Source organism: Helianthus annuus, chromosome 13 (assembly GCF_002127325.2).
Source record: "Helianthus annuus cultivar XRQ/B chromosome 13, HanXRQr2.0-SUNRISE, whole genome shotgun sequence".
NCBI lineage: Eukaryota > Viridiplantae > Streptophyta > Magnoliopsida > Asterales > Asteraceae > Helianthus > Helianthus annuus.
The window spans coordinates 31978149-32001897 of record NC_035445.2 but is presented as its reverse complement, the minus strand read 5'-3'; the positions used below and the strand labels follow the sequence as shown (position 1 = coordinate 32001897).

The following is a 23749-nucleotide window of genomic DNA, read 5'->3' as shown; positions in this document are numbered from 1 at the left end:
TATTCGTATGTTGTGATAATCTATGTGTATCTATGTGAATTTTGTCATTGATAAGTTAGACACTAATAATTTTACCAATTAGCAGATGGAAAACGCTAACAATGAACCAATTAATGAAGTAAATCAATCTGAGCAAGAACATGAAGATCAATATATAACTCGACAAGATATCGAGCATTTTATCGCCCAAGGGATAGCTCATGCTATTCCAGAAATTGTAGCTGTTGTTCGAAAACCTGCCGAACCACAATTAATTCCTAGTAAACGTATTCCAGAAGATAACGGCAGTAACAACATAAATGGAGGCGGTAATCATGACGATCATGATCCGCAACAGGCCCCACTCCCTAAAAGAATGAAAGCTGCAACGCCTGGTTGCACTTACAAAGAATTTCTTGCGTGCAAACCCGCTGAATTTGCAGGTAACGAAGGGGCAACTGCAACACTGCGTTGGTTAGAGAAAACTGAAGCAGTAATCGCAATAAGCAAATGTGCCGATGGAGACCAGGTGATGTATGCATCAAACCTGTTCAAAGAAGGAGCACTCGAATGGTGGAACACGGTCCTCCAGGCAAAAGGAAGAAGGATAGCCTACGCCATAGGTTGGGAAGAATTTAAGAGTTTGGTAGAAAGAAAATTCTGTCCCGAATACGAGAAGGAACAGATGGCAAACAAGTTCCTAAGTCATCGTATGTTAGGTGTAGATTGCCGGGGCTATACTTCGACATTCTTTGAATACGCAAGGGTAGTACCATCACTGGCTTCGCCAGAACCGGTACTTATTTCTCGTTACATCTGGGGTTTAATTAGTGAAATCCGAAACATCGTTAAAGTTGCGAGACCTCGTACTATTGACGATGCTGTAGAATTAGCTAATACCCTAACAGATGAGTTGGTACGCACAAGAGAAGAAGATCGCAAGAAGGAATTAGCTCACAAGATTACCCAAGGATTTCGTGTGGGTGATGCCAAGAAAAGAGGAACCGGACAATCCTCATCATCTCCTTTCTGCAAAATTTGCAAAAAGAAGCATTATGGACAATGCAACATGGTTTGCAATTTTTGCAAAATGAAAGGACATAGGGAAGAAGACTGCAGGAAGAAAACAAAAGTTTGTTATAATTGCAGAGAAAGAGGTCATTTTCAATCTGAATGTCCTAAGCTAGCTAAACCTGTAGTTAACCAAGCCAAACCCACGGAAGGAACAACCAAGAAAAATGCTCGTGCATTCCAGCTGACCACTCAAGAGGCCGAACTCATTCCAGATGTGATAGCTGGTACGTTCTTAGTTCACAACGTATTTGCAAAAGTATTATTTGACTCTGGTGCGAACCAAAGTTTTATAAATACTTTATTTGCCAAGATCTTAAGTTACCATTAACCACTCTTAGGCAAATCTTCACAGTAGAAACCGCAGAAGGAAATTCTGTGAAAATAGATAAAATCTGGCAAGAAGGAAAAATAGAATTATTAGGCCATAAGTTTTCTGCAAATTTGTTACCAATGAATTTAGCAGGATTTGATGTAGTATTAGGAATGGATTGGTTAATAGCCAACCATGCTCGAATCCTATGTGACAAAAATGCAGTAGAAATCCAAACCCCTACAGGAGAAGTAATTTTAATTACTGGAGATAAACCTCGAAAGCCACTGAAATTTATCTCGGTAATGAAATTGGCTAGTTATTCAAGAAAACAGGAAATGGTGTATATGATTTCAGTAATCATTAACACTAAGGATAAGGAACTTCAGGACATCCCGGTAGTGTCAGAATACCCAGACGTTTTTCCAGAAGAATTACCTGGATTACCACCTGATAGGGAAGTAGAGTTTAGAATTCATTTAATTCCAGGTACTGCACCAATAGCTAAAGCACCATATAGATTAGCACCTACCGAAATGCTAGAATTGAAAAAGCAATTAGATGAATTATTAAGCAAAGGATTCATACAACCTAGTTCATCCCCTTGGGGTGCACCGGTACTCTTTGTGAAAAAGAAAGATGGATCGATGAGAATGTGTATCGATTATAGAGAATTGAATAAGGCTACGATTAAGAATCGATACCCACTACCTAGGATTGATGATCTTTTTGATCAATTTCAAGGAGCTAGGTATTTCTCTAAGATAGATTTAAGATCCGGATACCATCAGTTGAAAGTACAAGAAGAGGACATACCTAAAACTGCTTTCAGAACTAGGTATGGTCATTATGAGTTTACAGTCATGCCCTTTGGATTAACGAATGCCCCAGCAGCATTCATGGACATGATGAATCGAATCTGTAAACCATACCTGGATAAATTTGTGATCGTTTTCATCGACGATATACTTATTTACTCCAAAAGCCAAAAAGAACATTGTGAGCATTTACATGATCTCTTAACTTTGTTAAGAAAAGAAAGGCTTTATGCCAAATTCTCGAAATGTGAATTTTGGCTACAAGAAGTACAATTCTTAGGTCATGTGGTAAATCACAAAGGTATCCATGTAGATCCTGCTAAGATAGAAGCAATTACGAAGTGGAAAGTTCCACAAACAGCAATGGAGATAAGAAGTTTTCTAGGCTTAGCTGGATACTATAGACGATTTATCAAAGATTTTTCTAAGATAGCCGTACCATTAACTAAGTTAACCTGTAAAACTGCTAAGTTTGAATGGGGACCTAGACAAGAAGAAGCCTTTAGGATTTTAAAGCATAGGTTGACGAATGCACCAATCTTAGCTTTACCCGAAGGAACAGAAGATTTTGAGGTATACTGTGATGCTTCAAAATTAGGCTATGGATGTGTGTTAATGCAACGCAAGAAGGTAATTGCGTATGCTTCTAGACAATTGAAAAAGCACGAAGAAAATTATACGACTCATGATCTAGAATTAGGAGCCATAATCTTTGCCCTTAAGATATGGAGACATTATCTATATGGAAGTAAGTTTACTGTCTATACCGATCATAAAAGTTTAAGATATATATTTGGGCAAAAAGAATTAAACATGAGGCAAAGAAGATGGATGGAGATGCTAAGCGATTACGACTGTGATATTCAATATCACGAAGGAAAGGCAAATGTAGTTGCAGATGCCTTAAGTCGTAAGTACCATGAGAAACAGAAACGAGTCCGTGCTCTGAGGTTAAATCTACAAGTAGATTTAATGGCACAAATCAAAGAAATTCAGAAAACAGCAATCAAAGACGATGCTGAAGGAATGAAAGGTTACTTAAAAGAACTAGAACAAGGAAATGATGGAATTTGGAAATTCCATAAGAAACGAATTTGGGTACCTAGGCAAGGAGAATTAAGAAATAAGATTTTAGAAGAAGCTCATAAATCTAGGTATACCATGCACCCAGGAAATAATAAGATGTACCAAGATTTAAGAAATAATTTCTGGTGGATAGGAATGAAAAAGGATATAGCTGAATATGTATCCAAGTGTTTAACTTGTTCACAAGTTAAAGCTGAACATCAGAAACCTTCAGGACTACTACAACAGTTAGAAATGCCTGTATGGAAATGGGAACTCATAACAATGGACTTTGTTACAAAGTTACCCAAAACCAAAAGAGGTAATGATGCAATTTGGGTAATCGTAGACCGATTAACCAAGTCAGCTCATTTCCTACCAATGAAAGAAACCTTTAGCATGGAAAGGTTAGCACAACTCTACGTGGACGAAGTAGTATCCCTACATGGAGTCCCGCTCTCTATTGTATCGGATAGAGATAGTCGATTTACTTCGCATTTCTGGACAAGTTTTCAGAAAGCAATGGGAACTCGACTAAATCTATGTACTGCTTATCATCCACAAACAGACGGACAGAGTGAAAGGACAATACAAACTCTAGAGGACATGCTCCGAGCATGTGTAATTGACTTTGGTGGTAATTGGGATAGCCATTTACCATTAATTGAATTCTCCTATAACAATAGTTATCATTCAAGCATCGAAGCTGCACCATTTGAAGCACTATACGGACGTAAGTGCAGAACTCCAGTATGTTGGGCAGAAATCGGAGAAAGTCAATTATCAGGTCCTGAAATAGTACAAGAAACTACTGACAAGATAACTCAGATCAAGGAAAGACTGAAAACAGCTCGAGATCGTTAAAAGAGCTATGCAGACAATCGTCGCAAGCCTTTAGAATTTCAAATCGGAGATAAGGTACTTTTAAAAGTTTCTCCTTGGAAAGGAGTAGTACGATTCGGTAAGAAAGGAAAGCTAAGTCCAAGATACGTTAGACCATTCCCCGTGATTCAACGAATAGGACCAGTTGCTTATCGTTTACAACTACCAGAAGAATTGGCTAGAATACATGATGTATTTCATATATCCAATCTTAAGAAATGTTTAGCAGACGAATCCCTGGTAGTACCTCTTCAAGATGTAGAGTTGAACGAAAAGTTGAAGTTTATAGAGAAACCACTACAGATCGAAGATAGAAAAGTCAAGTTTCTCAAGCACAAACGACTAGTGCTAGTAAAAGTCAAATGGAATTCAAGAAGAGGACCAGAATACACTTGGGAACTGGAATCGGAAATGAAGCGAAAGTACCCTCATCTATTCCAGTAAATCTCGAGGACGAGATTTTTCTTAAGGTGGGGAGGATGTAACAACTGCCACTAAAATCCATAATTAGGATGGTAATTAGTTATTAAGGAAACCCTAATTAAGAAACCCAAGTAATTCTGCACTAACCCTAAAATTTCCAGAACAATCTGAATCAGGATCAGGGCCCCTAAAACTCAGGGGGGGGGGGGATAAACCCTAGCCAACGATTATCCTCATAACTAATTGTAAAATTCGAAAATTGAAAAACTGTCGACACAGCAAGCCTACATGCACGAAGGGCTACTCTATGAAAGTAGGGTGACCACTCGCGTAGCGCGACGCCTATAAGGGTACCCCCTCGCGCTACGCGACGGTGTCAAATTTTCAGTATAAATAGAAGGGGTTGGGACTTGAAATTTGGCACTTGAACGACGTTAAAATTCATAATATACGTCGAGTTATAAGCAAAACAGTCCAACACACACACACAATTATCGAAACGCTGCCGCAATCAGGGTAATAACTCGATCGCTATTACGATTCAACGTCCGATCGATTGTAACTATCCAACGATAGTCCAGGTGCTGCTCAATTGAGCTTGTACTTTGATTATTCGTCGTGATTTCGACTTGAATATTAGAGTACTGTTCGAATTCGGACTATGCTCTGTTATTCGTTGTGAATCCGATTGAATTATCGAGTATTGCACTGATTAATTGTTGTGAAGGTTTAATCTCGTGAATTGACGTAACTGCTGTATTAGTTACTAACCTGTTTGTGTGTGCATTGTGTTAAAACTAGGTGTAATCAAGGCTAATCAGTAGGCTTATATCTATTGCTCGTTAATCTGCAATGTGAGTCATTCTTCTTTTTAACTGTTTTCTCACAGTTTGTGAGTAAATATTACAAAACTCCAAATTATTTTCAAAGTTATAATTACAGGGATTAAGTCTTTGTAATCACCAAATTACAGCTGGTATGTGGGGTATTGTGCACATTACTGTTATTATCACTCTATGTGAGTGAATATTACTCTATGTGAGTTATTATTACTCTGTGTGAGTACACCGTCACTATTTGGGCAACGGGACCCAATAGTGGTATGACCACAGTCACAGAAATGAATCGAGTGACAAATACCCATTCTTGATAATTGGTTGATAGAAACATTGTAATCGCTCTTAATACTGTAAATTATAACTAACGGGTCGTTTTAGAAAACAGAATGATTCACTCAGTATTTCCCCGCTGACAAAACCTTTTTCAAACATGTTTCAGGTGATCTGTGTGATCCAGGAAAAGTGCAGTAAAGCACTATCAAGCTCAGAGAAGTGGCTCAGTGTAAACAAACCAATAAAACGTGTTTTGAAAAATAAAGATTTCTGCGTGAAATCAACTTATTGTAAATTATGGGATTTATCCCTTAAACTTTGTGTAATATATTAAACGAGCATTTTACGGATAAAAGATCCTGTTATAAAAAGACTTCCGCTGCCGCATAAATTAAATACCACGGGAACTGCCTCACGGGCCCCGACTCCGTCCAGGGTCGGTCGGGGAGCCGTGACATCTGGTCCCGAGACTCAGTTGTGGTCTGCTGAGTGATTCTTATGGATCCATACTCAAGAGGTTACAACTACACCTATGATGAGGATGATTATAGGGGTAATTATTGCACTAATTGTCGTAACGCACGCTCGGTTCAATATAATACTTCATATCGACCATCCGATTCGTACAATTATTATGAGGAGCCCAGGTACGAGCCATCAACTTCATATACATCCTATGAAGACCAAAGGTATGAACCTCCTCCCTCATACTCATATTTTGATGAACCAAGGTATGAGCCTTCACACTCATACTTTGAAGATTCAAGATATGAGCCACCACCTTCATACACTTATTATGAGGAACCATGGCGTGAACAACCCACCTCATATGAGTACTATGAAGAACAAAATTTCGACCCTTATCCATCATATACTTACAATGAAGAACAATGGTGTGAACCATCTACTTCATATGAGTACTATGAGGAGCCAAGGATCGAACAACTGGATTCAAGCTTTGAGGATCCAAATTCTTTTTCTCTCACCGAAGTGACCAATAGGATATTAGAACACATTAAAACTATCGAACGTTACATGAATGAATCTCGCGCAAGGGAAGAGGAGTCCCGCGCAAGAGAAGAATTAAATTGTAATAATAACGTAGAGATAGTTGAAAATGTAAAAATGGAAGAACAAGAAAGTGAGAAACCGACACATGAGTTAAACAACGAAAAAGGTGAGGCCGATAATGTTAAAATTCAAGAAGAGTCTAATTTTGAAGAAATTAATCTCTTGTCACCTTCTTTCGAAAATCATTGTTTAGTAACCACTCATGCTAAGTTTTTAAAAGAGCTAAACACTAGCACTAAAATTGAAGAAATGGTAAGTGTTAAGTTAACTAATGATCAAACCTCGCTAATAAAAGAAGATCCTTTTGAAATTAACATTACACCGGTTCCATGTTTCTTTCAAAATTCATTTATTAGTAATATCACCATTGACAAAGATCTTTGTGTTAACATAATGCCTAACTACATTTTTGAAAAGTTAAGTATTAGTGATTTCGCTCCACTTCAAATACCCATTTTTCTATCCGATCGGAAAGTGCTAAAATCAATCGGTGTAGTTGAAGATGTTTTGGTTCAAACAAATGGTAATCCCAACCGACTTTGTCATCCTCGATGACACTCCTTTAGTCTTGGGAAAACCTTTTGTACAAACTCATAAAGCTTTGAAAAACCGGAAATTCAACAATCTAGCTCTTCAATTAGGGGCATTTAAAAGGAGCATAGATCTTGAGCGCTCAATGAAATATCCTTTTGGCAATAATGACCCCCTAATTGAAGATGAGCTAGAACCACCCGATAAGGAGGGTCTAGCCAAGGACCCTTATAAACGTGGCGCACCACGGAGGCATTCCGCGGAACTATCCTTAGTTTTAGATTAGTTTAACTTTTATGCTTTCTAGTTTAGTTTTAATTTGCAGGAATAAAACACACTCAGGATGGTGAAGGATGCTAAAGGAAGCTTGAACCAACACCCCATACACAAAAACAGAGCCTCTCGACAATTTTTCTTCATTACAGCAAGTTCAGCACGGGGTCGTGCTCACCCAACACGCCCCTGTGCCCAAAACTCTGCAGAAATGCCCAGTTCAGGTATCTGGACACGGGGCCGTGCTCACTGAACACGCCCCCGTGCCCAGCCTTCTGTTTACTTTTGGTACTGGTAGTCTGGACATGGGGCCGTGCTCAGCCAACACCACCCCGTGTTCAGCTACCCAGTAACATAAAATCTTGTTTTTAACCCACTTTTACACATTTTAATCAACCGAAAAACTTATTTTTTGGAACACATTGAGGACAATGTGTAATTTAAGTGTGGGGGGATGCTAATACCTTGAATTTTACAAGTCCTAATTACAAGCCTTACACAAAACTCTATTGGAACCGCTAATCACCCCAAATTTTTTTCAAAAACTTTTCTTTTTTTTACTTGTCTTGGTTTAAGTTGGGAAATTCAAGTTCTAAAAAGGTTATATTTTTACAAATTTACAACCAATAGCGTCGTGATAAAAAGAACCAACATAAGAAAATTATGAAAAGGCATGACAAGTCTAATTAAAATTTGATTATATATACTTGATCACATTAAAAACCCATTCCCACAAAAGTGAGTTTTGAGCCTTTATTGAGCATACAAATATACATCTTTAAACTAAATGCTCATTTTTCGTTTCTTGTGTGAATAGCCGCTTGGTTTCTTACGACTCTAGAACTTGCCACGACGATACATTCCCGGTCCTTACCAACTTAAACCCGAGTAAGTAAATGATGGAGGCATTAGGACTAACCCTTTTTATTTCTACACCATTATTTTTCTTTTTTGTTACCATCTACCCAAAATCCCCCTAGTTAACCCCTTTGAGCCTAAACCTTTTCATTTCTTAACCCAAAACAAACACCCTTTTTCCCACCAAAACCCCTTTTTCATTTTAAACCCTTTATTTTAGTAACAAAACGCAGTTTTTCTTATGACTTCCTTATCTCAAAAAAAAAAAAAAAAAAAGAGAAAAATGATGATAATAATGGAGCCAAAAGAAATAAACAAACAAGGTTATCAAAAAGAACTTTGTTTGAAAAAAAAATTGCTTCATTAAAATAAAAAGTCAAAAAAAAAGGTCTTACGAAAACCGACGCTTTTTACGCTTTTCGCCCTTTTACTAACCACTAACCCAACCACCCACCTTTAGCCCAAGCCTAACCCTTCACCCAAAAAGTCCTCTTGATATTTACAAAGGTATAAAGTTAAAAAGGAGGAGGATTGATTGCTTGGCAAGCTTATGGTAGGAATAAGTTCCATGCCGCTCTCGAGTGATTCACTAAAAATACACCTTCGGCCGAGTGTTGAGTGATCCCCCGTGAGGTATGTGAACTTGTATATAAATGAAATTTTAAAAAGGCATGTTATGCCCTAATAAGTAATTTATCCTATGAAACGTTCTAAATAAATCATAACGAATAGGATTGTAAATAGTATAAAAATAAAACCTAATAAAGATCTTGGATTCCCGACACTCAAGACAAGCCCAAAACCTTCTCTTCTACCCATTCCATTTGGGAGTGTAAGCCACATATTAAAGAGTTTTGCTTAAGGACAAGCAAAGATTCAAGTGTGGGGGTATTTGATGTGTGTAAAATGCAACATATAAATTACATCAAATGAGGCATAAAACTAACCCTTTTTAAGTACTAATGTTGGAAAAAGTGTGCTTTTGTCTTCCTTTTGTATTTTCAGGGTTAAAAGAGCTTAAATGAACAAAAGAAGCAAAAATGCAGCCAAATCCAACATAAATACAAAGAAAAGGAAGAAACGTGGCATGCCCGACTCCTCGACAGCATCTCCCAAAGCAAAAACAAGAAGAAAGCTGAGCATGGGGCTGTGCCCAGCTGAACATGGGGCTGTGCCCAGCTGAACACGGGGCTGTGACCAGCGGACACGGGGCGTGTCCAGCTCAACACGGGGTCGTGCTCAGCGAAAACGGGGCAGTGTCCAGAATGGTCAGCCCTGGCACAAAAGACAAAGTGGTAGAAGCTTCTATTGCCCACCACAGGGCCGTGCCCAGCGGATACGGGGGCGTGGTCAGAGTGCTGCAGGTGCATTTATTGTAATTGCGAATTGCAATTAATGAAGAGAGAGAGTGTCAGACGGGCACGGGGCCGTGTCCAGCGGACACGGGGCCGTGCCCAGGCTTCTGTTCAGCCTATAAATAGGAGTGCTTGGAGCCATTTCAACTCATCCCTTGGCACACCACCTCTCTCACACTTCATCCACCACCCACCACCACCACAACACCATCATCCACCAACATCATCCATTGTCCATCGTAGAGTGTGTGAGTCGTCTCAGGATCCAAGATTGATAGTAAGAGTTCTTGACAATCAAGGCCATGTTTGCCTAAGTCTCTTACATCACTTGGTGAAGACAAGTGTTTAGTATAATACTTTTTATTTTTAATCTTTTGCACTTTTTATTTGGCTTTGTATTAATGACTTTAATAACTAGTTGCTTATGTTGAAGGTGATCTTTCCTTATCGTTTGTCCGTGGTGTCTTGGCATTATTTTACTGTCTATATAAAATAAAAGATTTTCACCATTCATATCTCCACGGTCTATATGGAGGTATGTTGGCTACCTGGTCGGGGGTTAAGGGAACGGTTTGGTAAGGGTCTTGCCCTTGTTCAGCGTTTAGAGGTCCTGCTTGGGACCTGGGTCAAATTTAGTAGGATCTCCTTCAATGCCCATAGGTATTGGATGGCGGGGATCCAAACTCTTTGACCCCCTCATAAGTTAACTACTATTAATACTATAACCCGGCTATTTAGGACTGTATCCCTGCTGACTCAGACTACTTAGCCGAGGGTAACGTCACCGCCAAAAGCGGGGCCTGCCATAATTTGCATTAATAACTTAATTCATTATCTTCCAATAATCCGACCCTTTAGGATTGTATCCTTACTGACTCAAACTACGGGGTTGAGGGTAACGTCGCCTTCAAAAGAGGGGCCTACTACAATAACTAAGATAATCTCTTAAACAAGTGCAAAAGTGCGAAAATAATCAAAGGTTATACTAATACACGAGTCGGATCCAAGTGATTCATCTTGTCTATCTATTTTTATTTTATTTTATTTTTCAGCATTTAGTTAGTTTTTATTTTCTTAGTTTAAAAACATTTTTCTCACTTTTTGATTTGATTAGACGTTGAGGATAAATCGGTATTAAAAGCTCTTGTGTCCTTGGACGACCTCGGTATCTTACCAACACTATACTACGTCCACGATGGGTGCACTTGCCCATATGTGTGTTTAGTGTTAGTAAATATCGTGTTTTTATAAATTTAAAACTTGGCTAAAAGTGTAAAAAGGGCTTAAATATACATCTAAAATATATCGCACTACACACGCATCAAGACCTACTTGCTTACCGCCGAGATCAATGACAAGCGAGTAAAAGCTGGTTTCTGAGATAAGCCATCCAAGTCTCTGCATCAAGCTACTACTGCACCAGCTACCGACTCCACTGCTCAACCCTCCAAGTCATCACGCCGAAAGAAGAAGCACAAATACAGCAGCTCCAGCAAGAACTGTGCTGTCGCAACAACTGCTGCCCCTCTGCAAGCCGTACCGGCTCAGCAGTAGTCTCATCACCGACCAGCTCCAGTGACCAATGCACCGCCAGCAAAGCGTGCTTACACAGGACCCCACCCGCTCTGCCCGACATGCTCATATCATCATCCGGTGGGAATCGCCTGTCGTTTCTGCGCTCACTGCAATCTCTACGGTCATTTCACTGCGAACTGTCGCTATGGTCCCTGTAACACCGCAGCTCCTGCCGCCGCTCATCAAGCTCTACTCCCAGCCCCTTAAGGCCAACCCGCAGCTCAAGCACCCGTGGTCAATGCTCGAGTCTGCTTTGCATGTGGTGACCCTAACCACTTTGCAAACATGTGCCCGAACAGGGTGGTGAAACAAGAGCCCCAACAACAGCAGCAACAAGCAGCCTGTGCCAGAACCTTCAACATCAATGCTCGTCAAGCCCAGGCTGACAACAACGTGGTTAATGGTACGTTCCTTGTGAATGGTATTTATACATCATGTTTGTTTGATACTGGAGCCGATAACTGCTTTGTGTCGTTTGAATTCGAGAAGCTCCTTAGTCGTAAGCGTTCTTATCTCCCCTCGTCATTCGAAGTTGAAGTCGCTACTGGAAGAACTGTCGCCGTTAATTCTGTTCTCCGTGATTGTACCCTCGAGCTCAACAATCATATCTTTCCAATCGACCTTATTCCTATGCAACTCGGAAGTTTCAGCATCATAGTAGGCATGGACTTTCTTCGCGAAAATCATGCTGAAGTTGTGTGTTTTGATAAGATGATTCGATTCTCGCTCGCGAATGGTGATCTTTTATGTGTGTACAGTGAAACACCTTCGAAAGGTCTCAAGCTCATGTCATGCATCCAAGCTAGCAAGTATCTCCGCAAGGAATACCGAGCTTTTTTGGCCAACATTGTAGTAGCGGAGAAGGAAAAGAAAAAGAAGGCTGAAGTCAAAGACGTTCCAGTGGTCCGTAAATTTCCTCAGGTATTCCCTGACGATCTTCCTGGACTCCCCCCAAGTCGTGATATCGACTTTCGTATCGACCTTATTCCTGGAGCTAACCCTGTTGCCAAAACCCCTAATTGACTCGCGCCATCCGAAATGCGGGAACTCTCGAACCAACTCCAGGAGTTACTTGAAAAAGGCTTTATTCGCCCGAGCACTTCTCCTTGGGACGCGCCAGTCCTTTTCGTTAAAAAGAATGATGGGTCGTTCAGGATGTGCATCGACTATCGGGAGTTGAATAAATTGACCATCAAGAACCGTTACCCTCTACCTCGAATCGATGACTTATTTGATCAGTTGCAAGGTGCCAAGTGTTTCTCGAAGATCGATCTACGTTCAGGCTATCATCAATTGCGCATTCAAGAGGAAGACATCCCCAAAACTGCTTTTCGAACTCGTTATGGCCATTATGAATTCGTTGTTATGCCTTTTGGATTAACCAACGCACCCGCGGTTTTCATGGATCTGATGAATCGCGTGTGTAAGCCATTTCTAGACCGTTTCGTCATCGTGTTCATTGACGATGTCTTGATCTACTCCAAGTCGAAAGCCGAACACGCGCAACATCTACGTTTGGTTCTCGAGCTACTCCAAGGGAATCAACTCTATGCCAAGTTCTCCAAGTGCGAATTCTGGCTAGAGGAGGTCCAATTTCTGGGTCACATTGTTAATAGTCAAGGTATTCATGTCGATCCCGCGAAGATTGAAGCAGTCAAGAGTTGGATTACGCCTAAGAACCCGTCCGAAGTTCGTTCTTTTCTCGAGCTAGCGGGCTATTATCGACGATTTATCGAAGGATTCTCTAAGATCGCTGTGCCGCTTACCGCCCTTACCCATAAAGACAAGCCTTTTGTTTGGGGAACCGAACAAGAGTCAGGCTTTCAAACCCTCAAACATATGCTTTGCAATGCTCCTATTCTCACATTGCCCGACGGAAACAAAGATTTCATTGTCTATTGTGATGCTTCCAACCTTGGTCTCGGCTGTGTCCTCATGCAACGAGACAAGGTTATAGCTTACGCATCTCGTCAGCTTAAAATCCACGAGAAGAACTATACAACCCATGATCTCGAGCTAGGCGCAGTTGTTTTTGCATTGAAGATTTGGCGACACTACCTGTATGGTACCAAGTGTACGATCTTCACCGATCACAGGAGTTTACAACACATCTTTAATTAGAAGGAACTTAACATGCGTCAACACCGATGGGTAGAACTTCTTAACAATTACGACTGTGAGATTCGTTATCACCCAGGCAAGGCAAATGTTGTTGCCGACGCGCTCAGCAGACGGAGTTATTTGCTCAGTATTCGCAATACCCAAGCCCAGCATGATCTCGAAACCCTTATCCGCGAAGCCCAGCATGCTTGTTTTAATGAACACACCTTGAAGAAGGAGAGAATCTATCACGATGGAGCTCAGCTTGTAAGCAAAGCAAATGGGATTTTCTATTATCTGGACCGAATTTGGATCCCTAAGCGGACGATTTGCGAAAGATTATAATGAACGAAGCCCACAAATCCCGATATTCTATTCATCCCGGTGCCGATAAAATGTACCAGGACCTTCGTTACAAGTACTGGTGGCCGGGAATGAAAAGAGATATCGCCCTCTATGTTGGAAGTTGCCTGACTTGTGCGAGAGTCAAGGCTGAACATCAACGACCTTCTGGCTTACTCGAACAACCTCCAATCCCTATATGGAAGTGGGAGAGTATAGCTATGGATTTCATAACCAAACTTCTGCCCACGCCATCAGGTCACGAATAGTTGATCGTCTAACCAAATCAGCCCACTTTCTGCCAATACGGGAAGACTACAAGGTAGAATGACTAGCCCGAATCTACACCGACGAGATCATTTGTAATCATGGTACGCCTCGTGACATCATTTCAGACCATGATGCTCGGTTTACTTCGCGATTGTGGGAAACGTTTCAAGCAGCTCTTGGTACAACGCTTAACCTGAGTACCGCATTCCATCCTCAAACCGACGGACAGACTGAAAGAACGATCCGTACTCTTGAAGACATGCTCCGCGCGTGTGTCATAGACTTCGGTGGTAGTTGGAACAAATACCTACCGTTAGTCGAATTCTTGTACAACAACAGCTATGATGCCAGCATACAAATGGCACCATTCGAGGCCTTATATGGAAGAAGATGTCGTTCACCTATTGTGTGGCACGAGATCGGTCACTCGCAATTAACCGGTCCCGAGTTACTACAAGAGACGACTGACAAAATCCTCCAGATTCGAGACAACTTGTCGAAAGACAGGGATAGACAGAAAAGTTACGCCGATAGAAGACGCAAGCCCCTTGAATTTGACGTTGGCGACTACATACTCCTAAAGGTATCACCTTGGAAGGGTGTGGTCAGATTCGGCAAGAAAGGGAAACTAGCACCTCGATATGTTGGACCTTTTAAGATTCTGGAAAGGATCGGAAAAGTCGCCTACAGACTCGAACTACCGGAGGAACTTAGTAACGTCCACCCGACTTTCCATGTGTCAAACCTCCGAAAATGCCTAGCTGATCATGATCTAATTGTACCTCTCGACGACCTTCAAGTCAATGAAACGCTGCATTTCGTGGAAAAGCCTGTCGAAATCATGGATCGCCAAACCAAGCAACTCAGACGCTCACGCATCCCTATCATGAAAGTCCGATGGGAAGGCAAACGAGGCGCAGAGTTCACTTGGAAACTCGAAAGCGACATAAAGGCTAAGTACCTGCAGTTGTTTAAATGAAGATCTGAAGCGAGAAATTGGTAAAATCATGCAGGGTGCTGTGCAGCACCCTGTGTTTTCGAATGTCAAAGTCAAAGTCCAAGTCAAGTTTGACTTCTTTGACTGTAAATAGTCTATTTTATGTTTTGTATTATGTGGAGTAAGTGTTGTCAATCCAAGGAATCGAAGTAACTGAATGATTAATCGACGCGAAATGCTTTTCGACTGTGAATAGTAGGAAGTAACAATGCGATAAAGTTAATCAATCAATAATCAAGCTAATCGAATCATCAATCGAAACTCGAAACTTGAATTATGCGAATTTGGTGTTATATTACGTGTGTGTGTGCCTTATGTGTTACCTGTGCATGCTTACTTTATGTATGTGTGGTGATCAATCGAATCGAAACTCGAAACTCAATCGAAATCGAATTATGATATAGATGCTTGTATGTAGATATAGTGGTTGGGATTAAAAGTAAATTGAATAGGAAACTCTATCGTACTCGTATCATCTTCAATCAAAATCGAAATATCAGAAATTGTCGCACCGAACACTCAAAGCAGGCTGTAGATCGATCAGGCTCCTAGCCGATCGAACAGCCCAGCCGATCGGACAGACTATCCGATCAAGCAGGCTGTCTGATCGGGATTCCTGGCCGATCGGCCAACCCTTTCCCCTTTTGGAAGCCTATAAATAGGTCTTTCATTATCATTCTTTCCATTTTTGGAAACCCTCTGACCGACCAGCTCGTGTTCCTCACTATTTCTCAGATTTCTCTCAATCCTGGTAAGATTTCATCCTAAATCTTGTACTATCTTGATCAATACATGCTCCTACACCTTTCTATCTTTCAAATCTTGATTTCTAACCGTGAAATCATCAAGATCTAAGTATTCTAGGATGATGTCATCATGGTGTTCTTCAAGAACTTCATGTTTTGGCCTCAATCCACCAAGAATCACTTGGATCTAGCCGATTTCCACATAAACAAACTAAGATCTATCACAAATCTGAACATTTACATGGTGTGAAGGATTAAAAGGGGGATTTCCAACTTTCTTTCAACTCTTTTACACTCAAAGCCTTCAAACCGGTAGAAACGGAGCTTGAGCCAACTCATAAATCATTCTAATGGTTGTGTGGTTCAAGATTCGGATTCTATCTACGAGATTCACCGATTTCGGGTTAAACTATAAACTCCGTTCCGAACCGTTCACCGGCCGGACTTGGGTGATTCCTGTCCGAGCAGAGGAAACAAGTAAGAACAAAGGTGCCATGGTTCAGCTCGTTGTCAAAAGTACCTCGATATAACGTCAAACAATCAGAGCAGCCAAGTGTTAGACGAATAGGCCGACCAGGTCAGGAGGCTGACCGATCGAACAAGTTGTTCGAACGAACAACCCAACCGATCGGACATGCCAGCCGATCGGCTAGCACATGGCCCCACACTTTGACAATTTCATGATGTGTAGTATTGAACAAGTGATATTCGATCGAACGGGCTGTTCGATAACATTACTCATCGGGTCATGAGATACTATGCTTCAACACTTAATCGATTTCAACTCGTTCGACGTATTGGAGTGCCACCCGATCGAACATGCTGTCCGATCAGGTGACATCCTGCTGAGGACTTACTAACGAAGTGTCCAACCGATCGGTTAGGCCGGCCGATCGAACGGCCCGTTCGATCGATCGACCTGAAAGGTAAGAACACTTCAATGTTCTCAAATACTACAACGAAAACTTCAAAAGGCCAAGCCATCATACACAAACACATCCTACTCAAAGGAACAAACAATCCACTCGAACAGTCCAACCGATCGAGCCTACCGGCCGATCGAACAGGCTGTCCGAACGGACTGTCTAACCGAACGAACAACCCGTTCGATCGAACCTACAGTTCGATCGACCAGGCTGTTCGACCCACCATCACTCGTTTCCATTTTGCGTGTTACTCATCGTTATGCTATCGAACTATTCAGGCTAACCCTACTCTCAAGCGCTCCCTTCAATCCATCAATCAATCGCTGTGAGTATACTCGAACCCTTTTTTCTTTAGCACTTTTGGGTGTTACATACGTTACTTATCTAAATCACAATCGAACACACTACTCAATTATTTAAACGCTAACCGTTCTGCATGTATTACGTGACTAAATGAATGCTTGTTGTGATGTTTGCACGTGGAATGCTGTCTACCTGCCTTAACGACGTAGTACTATAGTTTGGACTCAGCACTCGTTCACACGGGGGTTGTTAAGGACAATTACTTGCATGGATTACGGTGGTAATCATGTATTGCGAACTGTCTCGGACAGTCAACCCGCAGTCATTGGTATCGATAGATCCATGTCGATAATTAACATTTCTTCGTTTTCCTCTGTGTACATGCGGGTTATGCGTAAACTATTTCGAACTCTATATGCTATATCAAACTTGTATGCTCACCTTTACCTTATATGTATTGACCTTATTTTAACGTATGTGACAGGTGTTTAAGATGCATTCTTGCTAGGGAAGCGAGGCTAGAATAAAGCGTCTAGAGCCCCCAACAAATAGTTGTCTGTAGCAGTCAAGCTAGGGGTCTTTAGAAGCATAACAATATTTATATTTTTATTTAAATCTGAGTTGTCGGAACAGTATATTTGACCAGATGCTTATCTGTAATAACTTGTTTTATTATTTGGGATACGGTATGGGACGTATTATTTAAACTAAATAGTAATGATAGTTTGTTGTGGAATCTTCTGGACAATCTGTTTCGCTCAGTGCCATACCCCGATGATTCCGCCATCGGTTGGGGTGTGACAAACAAGTTTTGAACAAAGTGTGTTTTGAATTGATATTGGGCTTATAAATTTGGGCCGATTATACAAAGTTGTTAAAGATTGTTTTGGGCCGTTTGATAGTGGGATTGAATCAAAAAGTGTTTGGACCGATAGTTTTAAACCAGGTTTTGATTAGTGGGCCGCTAGCTTGTGGATTAAAATTAGAATACAAATGTTTAGTAGGCTTCGCGGAAGTTGAAATTGGTAGACTTTGAGATACAAATATTTTTTAACCGAGTTTTCAATAACTTTCAAGTTTAAGAAAATGTATAAGGTTGTGACGCCGGTGACGTTCAATGGAGAGAGAGAACTTGCACATATAAGAATGAACAAAATTCACAGAGCATACAAAAAAGCTATAAAGGCAAAAAGATGGAATCCTGACAGAGAGTGTTATCTAGATCCAAAAGGAAATGTTTGTACGGATCCAAAAACGATCGATTTTGATGCTCTAGTGAAGTCTATCCCAACTGAAGAGGAGGATATATTGAAAAGAGAAGCCGAAGCAAAGGCCAAGAAGGAGAGGAGAGAGAATTCTGAGAAGGTGGTAAAGGAAATTATTGATGTGAATGTAGAGATGACAGCCGAGAACTTGAAGAAAATGGCTGATGAAGTTTTGCTGGCGAAAGCGCTTGGGGTAGATATAAAATCCGCCTCTGAGTCTGACTCATCTAGCAAGGTCAGTTCAGTCGGTCATAATGTCGAAGCAGGTAAGTCTCAGGATACAAAAACTGAGAGTGATTGCAGAAATTGCATGAAGTCATGCAAAGTCTATAATACAAATGAGTTTGTGTTAATTAAAATCGATCATCCAGGAGTTAACCGGTAAAATCAACAACTTAAAGAATGATATGGTTTTAAAAGACAGACTTATGAAAAGCTCAAAAGAAAGAATTGATGAATTGACAGAAAAGATAAAAAAATATGAAAAAGATGTTGAGAATTTCCTTATAAATTATGAGAGTGTTCATACCTATTTAGTGATATTTCTCTCTTAAGAAGGAAAATCCTCTAAACTTAAACTGTCTCTTTTTTTTCCTTACACCGGAGGTAGGAAACGAAACCAGGTTGTGCTGAATATTGCTGAAGGAGCCAAAGAGGAGTTACCTAAGATAACTTAGGTTTGGTCTGAAAGAACATAGTAAAAAGACTCTTGGTATAATCCGGCGATATCTTGGTCAAAACGAGAAAAAGGTACGGAAGCATGTTGGATCTTCTTTCTTTTTAATTTTGAAATATTACTAAATAATTGTTACTCTTAGTTTTTGTAAGGAAATGTTTTAAAAACAAAGTAAATCTTAATAAAATTTTACGATCGTCTTTGATATAATAAAAATTTTGAGCTTAAACTAAAGATAATTAAATATACTATGTTTTCTGTTTCTTGTAAGATATAAATTGAATATACAATATGTGACTAATAAAAATAATAACTATAGGTAATTTTGATATGTTTTTAAACTGTATTGATAATTGCTTACATGAAGTTACGATTTTGAACCGACAAAATATTTCGGCTACTACCACCTTAAATGGTATCAGTGTATGTATGTATGTGTGTGTGTGTGTTTATGAAACATCACAAGATACCCGTCCGTAATTGAAATCATTATTTAAAATTAACGTAACGAGCTTACAAATAATTGCCCGAAACTAATTTAGAAGATAATTTGAGTTATACATGTTTTGGAACTGTTTTTTGACTACTTTATCTCATTTAGGATGCGTATATGTATTACGTAATTGTTTGTTTTCTAATACCTTATCTCATTTAGAAAGCCTTTAGCCGCAACATTATCAAGCTCGCCGCCAAATTTCGTATTCTCTGTAGTGATCCTACTACTCTATGTATCAGGCATTTCCGTTAGCTTTTCAATGTATAAATAAATTTAGGTGTATTTCTTACTATTTCCGTTATATTTATTACTCCAAAAAAAAAACTGAAATATAAAAACTAAAAGGTCTATGGATAAGCAGAGTATATTTACAGTTATCGATTGGTAAACAAACTTTTACGTTTTGAGTAATTAGGATCATCTAATACGATACCGATAAATATTATAATTAATCTCACACCTAGTACTGTAACCCAATACATGTCCAAAATTTTGTGTTTAACCCTCGACTCTCATTCATTTGCTACCCATGTATAAAACATAACATTTGACAAAGTACTTGAAACATGATACCTCAATATAGAAAATAAATCTATATGTCGACAATCGACAAAACACACAAACACATGGTAAGGGTGGCTGCCGGACCCTCCATATAACTCGTCCCCACCCCCAACAACAAACACAACAGAAATTGACAACTGCTATTTCAATAACAAATATTCATCACGTTTCAAAATGAAGTCGCCCAAAACATAATCTATCGACTTATGTGAGCAATGAAGGATTCCAGTTCCATTTGAGTAACACCACCATCTCTCACCGACTTTCTTATCCGGTGGCCGATCTCCACCGCTCTCTTCCGTATCTCCTCCCCTTCCTTTGATCCTATCAATCGTTTCACTGCCTTCTCCACCACTTCGGCTGCCACCACCTCTTCTCTCTGGCACCAATCTTTCACAACGATCCCTACTTTAAGAATTTTGGTTACCAATACCGCGTTGTTCGGTTGGTCAGAGTGCATGGGCCATGCAGCTATTGGAACACCCATTGACATGCTTTCAATGCACGAGTTCCATCCACAATGACTCACAAACCCTCCAATGGACGGGTGGGCCAGTATGTCTAACTGCGGGGCCCACTCTCGAACTACCAACCCACGATCTTTAACACCGTTTTCGAACCCTTCTGGGAGTTCGACAGGAATAGTATTGTCTTTTGAACTATCTCCTCTATCCGCGTCTCTCACGACCCACACAAACTTTTGTTCGCTCTTTTCCAACCCGGTCGCGATCTCACTGATTTGTTTTTCGGAGAACGACGTGGTTGTCCCGAAAGAGATGAAGATGACACTGTTTGAGGGTTGTTTGTCAAGCCAGTTAAGGCATCGCTCCACTGGACCACTATCTTTTCCCGAGAATTTTGAGCCACTACAACATATACAATGCTTGCTATTGGTTATATCAATATATCAAATTCAATAAATATATTTATGGCTATAGTGACAAGGAACTTATTCAAGAATTATTAACAGGACTATTATTAACTATTAAGACAGTGAGAAACAAAACAAAAAGAGTTGCATAAATATACGCAATAAATAAGTTTATATATAGCAGTACTGAGACGGAACTGATCTAAGACTTAACATATTCAAGAGTTAACAGACTATTATCAAGATCAACTAGACAAAAAATAAGAAATAAAACAGATAATAGAAGACAGAAAAGGTTGTGTAAATATGCGAAATAAATAAATATATTTATGGGAATACTGAGGTGTTCATCTAAGAGTATTGACTACTATCAAAACCAGCTAGACAGATATAAAGAAGACAAAAACCGGTTATGTAAATATGTAAAATAAAAAAAAAATATTATGAGCTGATCCAAGAATATATAAATCCAAAAGTCAAATAGAATATTATCAAGACCATCTTGATATCTGGATAAAGATAAACAAGACATAAATGATTACGTAAATAAGTGAAATAAATAAGTATATAAAGATAGTAAATTATTATATAAGTGAAATAAATGATTACGTAAATAAGTTTATTATAAATAAGTGAATTATTAATATGACTATTATTAACTATTAAGACAGTGAGAAACAAAACAAAAAGAGTTACATAAATATACGAAATAAAAAGTTTATAAATAGCAGTACTGATACGGAACTGATCTAAGACTTAACATATTCAAGAGTTAACATACTATAATTATCAAGATCAACTAGACAAAAAATCAAAAATAAAAGAGATAATAGAAAACAGAAAAGGTTGTGTAAATATGCGAAATAAATAAATATATTTATGGGAATACTGAGGTGTTCATCCAAGAGTATTGACTACTATCAAAACCAGCTAGACAGATATAAAGAAGACAAAAACCGGTTATGTAATTGTAAAATCAAAAAAATATTTATGAGGTGATCCAAGAATATATAAATCCAAGAGTAAAATAGAATATTATCAAGACCATCTAGATATCTGGATAAAGATAAACATGACATAAATGATTACGTAAATAAGTGAAATAAATAAGTTTATATAAAGACAGTGAATTATTATATAAGTGGAATAAATGATTACTTAAATAAGTTTATTATAAATAAGTGAATTATTAACATGACTATTATTAATTATTAAGACAGTGAGAAACAAAACAAAAAGAGTTACATAACGCAATAAAAAGTTTATAAACAGCAGTAATGATACGGAACTGATCTGAGACTTAACATATCAAGATCATCTAGACAAAAAATCAGAAATAAAAGAGATAATAGAAGACAGAAAAGGTTGTGTAAATATGCGAAATAAATAAATATATTTATGGCAATACTGAGGTGTTCATCCAAGAGTATTGACTACTATCAAAACCAGCTAGACAGATATAAAGAAGACAAAAACAGGTTATGTAAATATGTAAAATAAAAAAAATATATATTTATGAGCTCATCCAAGAATATATAAATCCAAGAGTCAAATAGAATATTATCAAAACCATCTAGATATCTGGATAAAGATAAACAAGACATAAATATACATCACCAAATTAGAAATATAGAACGTGTGAATATAGTATATAAAATATATTGAATGGTTGTTGTCACCTTTGAAAGTTGACAGGATTAAAAGGACCAAGAGCCCAAAGCAATTTGTTTCTCTTTCTTGCTTCCGTTTCAAGCATGTCCAAGATCGGTTGTTCGACGACTCTGCACGTATTATATATCCGGCCCGAGCTGAGTTTTGCATACCCGTGTTGAGCCGCAATGAACTTCTTGAACTCGGAAGTGAAGCAACCTTCAAACCCAAGCTCATCTTCCGTAAGCTCATTAGGTTCAACAAGATTTCGGATTTGTTCTCTAACCTCCTCAGAAGTGTATAACGCGATGGAGAAAGCCGAAACACTATGAAAAGTGTAAGATTCAGCATTTGGGAGAGAAACAAAGTCTTGAACAACGGAGCCCATGAGGGAATCATGGATAATAACAAGACGGTGGGTGGTGGGGGAGAGTTTACGGAGGAGGGAGGTGATAGGGCTGCGGAGATGGGTGGCAGCTTCACATAACGGTTGAAGATGAGATGGAAACTTGTTGGTGGAGTTGGGGTTGGGAGGGGGGGATGAGAAGGGTGGGATAGGGAGGTCATGGAAGAATATAGTGGATATTGTGTTAGGGTTCCACCCTTGTAGCCGGAGTTTGGCTCGACTCGCATGAATGGCGGTGCCGATGAAGTGGACGGGGACGTTGTGGGTGGAGATGAGGCGGGAGAGGTGGAGGAGTTGGTTTATGTGGCCTTGTAATGGAAGAGGAACCATCACTACCACCACCTTGTTTTTGTGAGCAACCATTGTGTGTGTATGTTTTTTCTTTGTGCCAGAAAAGATTTGGGCCTTTGTGAGTTTACATGTAGATTGAGATGAAAGTCTCGTTTTATATAACAAATCAGAAGTTGTGAACTTCCTTCCACGTGCATGTTTAAAAATAGTAACAACTCTAGTCACATGTTATTTCTAGCCACACCCCACATATGTATTTTATTTTAAGTTTAACTACTGATTTTCCTCGCGCTTCGCAGCGGAAATTCGGTTGGTATCGTTTGATTCGTTACGGTACCGGCACTTGCTATAGTAAACGAAAGAGAAAACCTTACATTGATCGAAAACAATAAAATCAATTACCGATATCGGCACATATATTGTTTAATTGATATTGGTTCGGTTGGTTTGCGTTCTATGTTTTTTGTTTCAAAATTGCCATATAAACTTTATTGAAAACGACTATTCTGTTGCTATTGTA

General features: G+C 39.4%; 1 protein-coding gene across 1 annotated transcript; it reads right to left on the bottom strand.

Moving 5' to 3' along the window:
- Positions 1–19979: 19979 nt before the first annotated feature.
- Positions 19980–23373, bottom strand: LOC110897782 (zeatin O-glucosyltransferase). Its single transcript, XM_022144514.2, has 2 exons — positions 22562–23373; positions 19980–20877 (listed from the first exon to the last, which is right to left on the bottom strand). Exons 1-2 carry the CDS (start codon positions 23299–23301, stop codon positions 20208–20210), a joined length of 1410 nt encoding a protein of 469 aa, XP_022000206.1. The 5' UTR covers positions 23302–23373; the 3' UTR covers positions 19980–20207.
- Between the last annotated feature and the right edge of the window lie 376 nt (positions 23374–23749).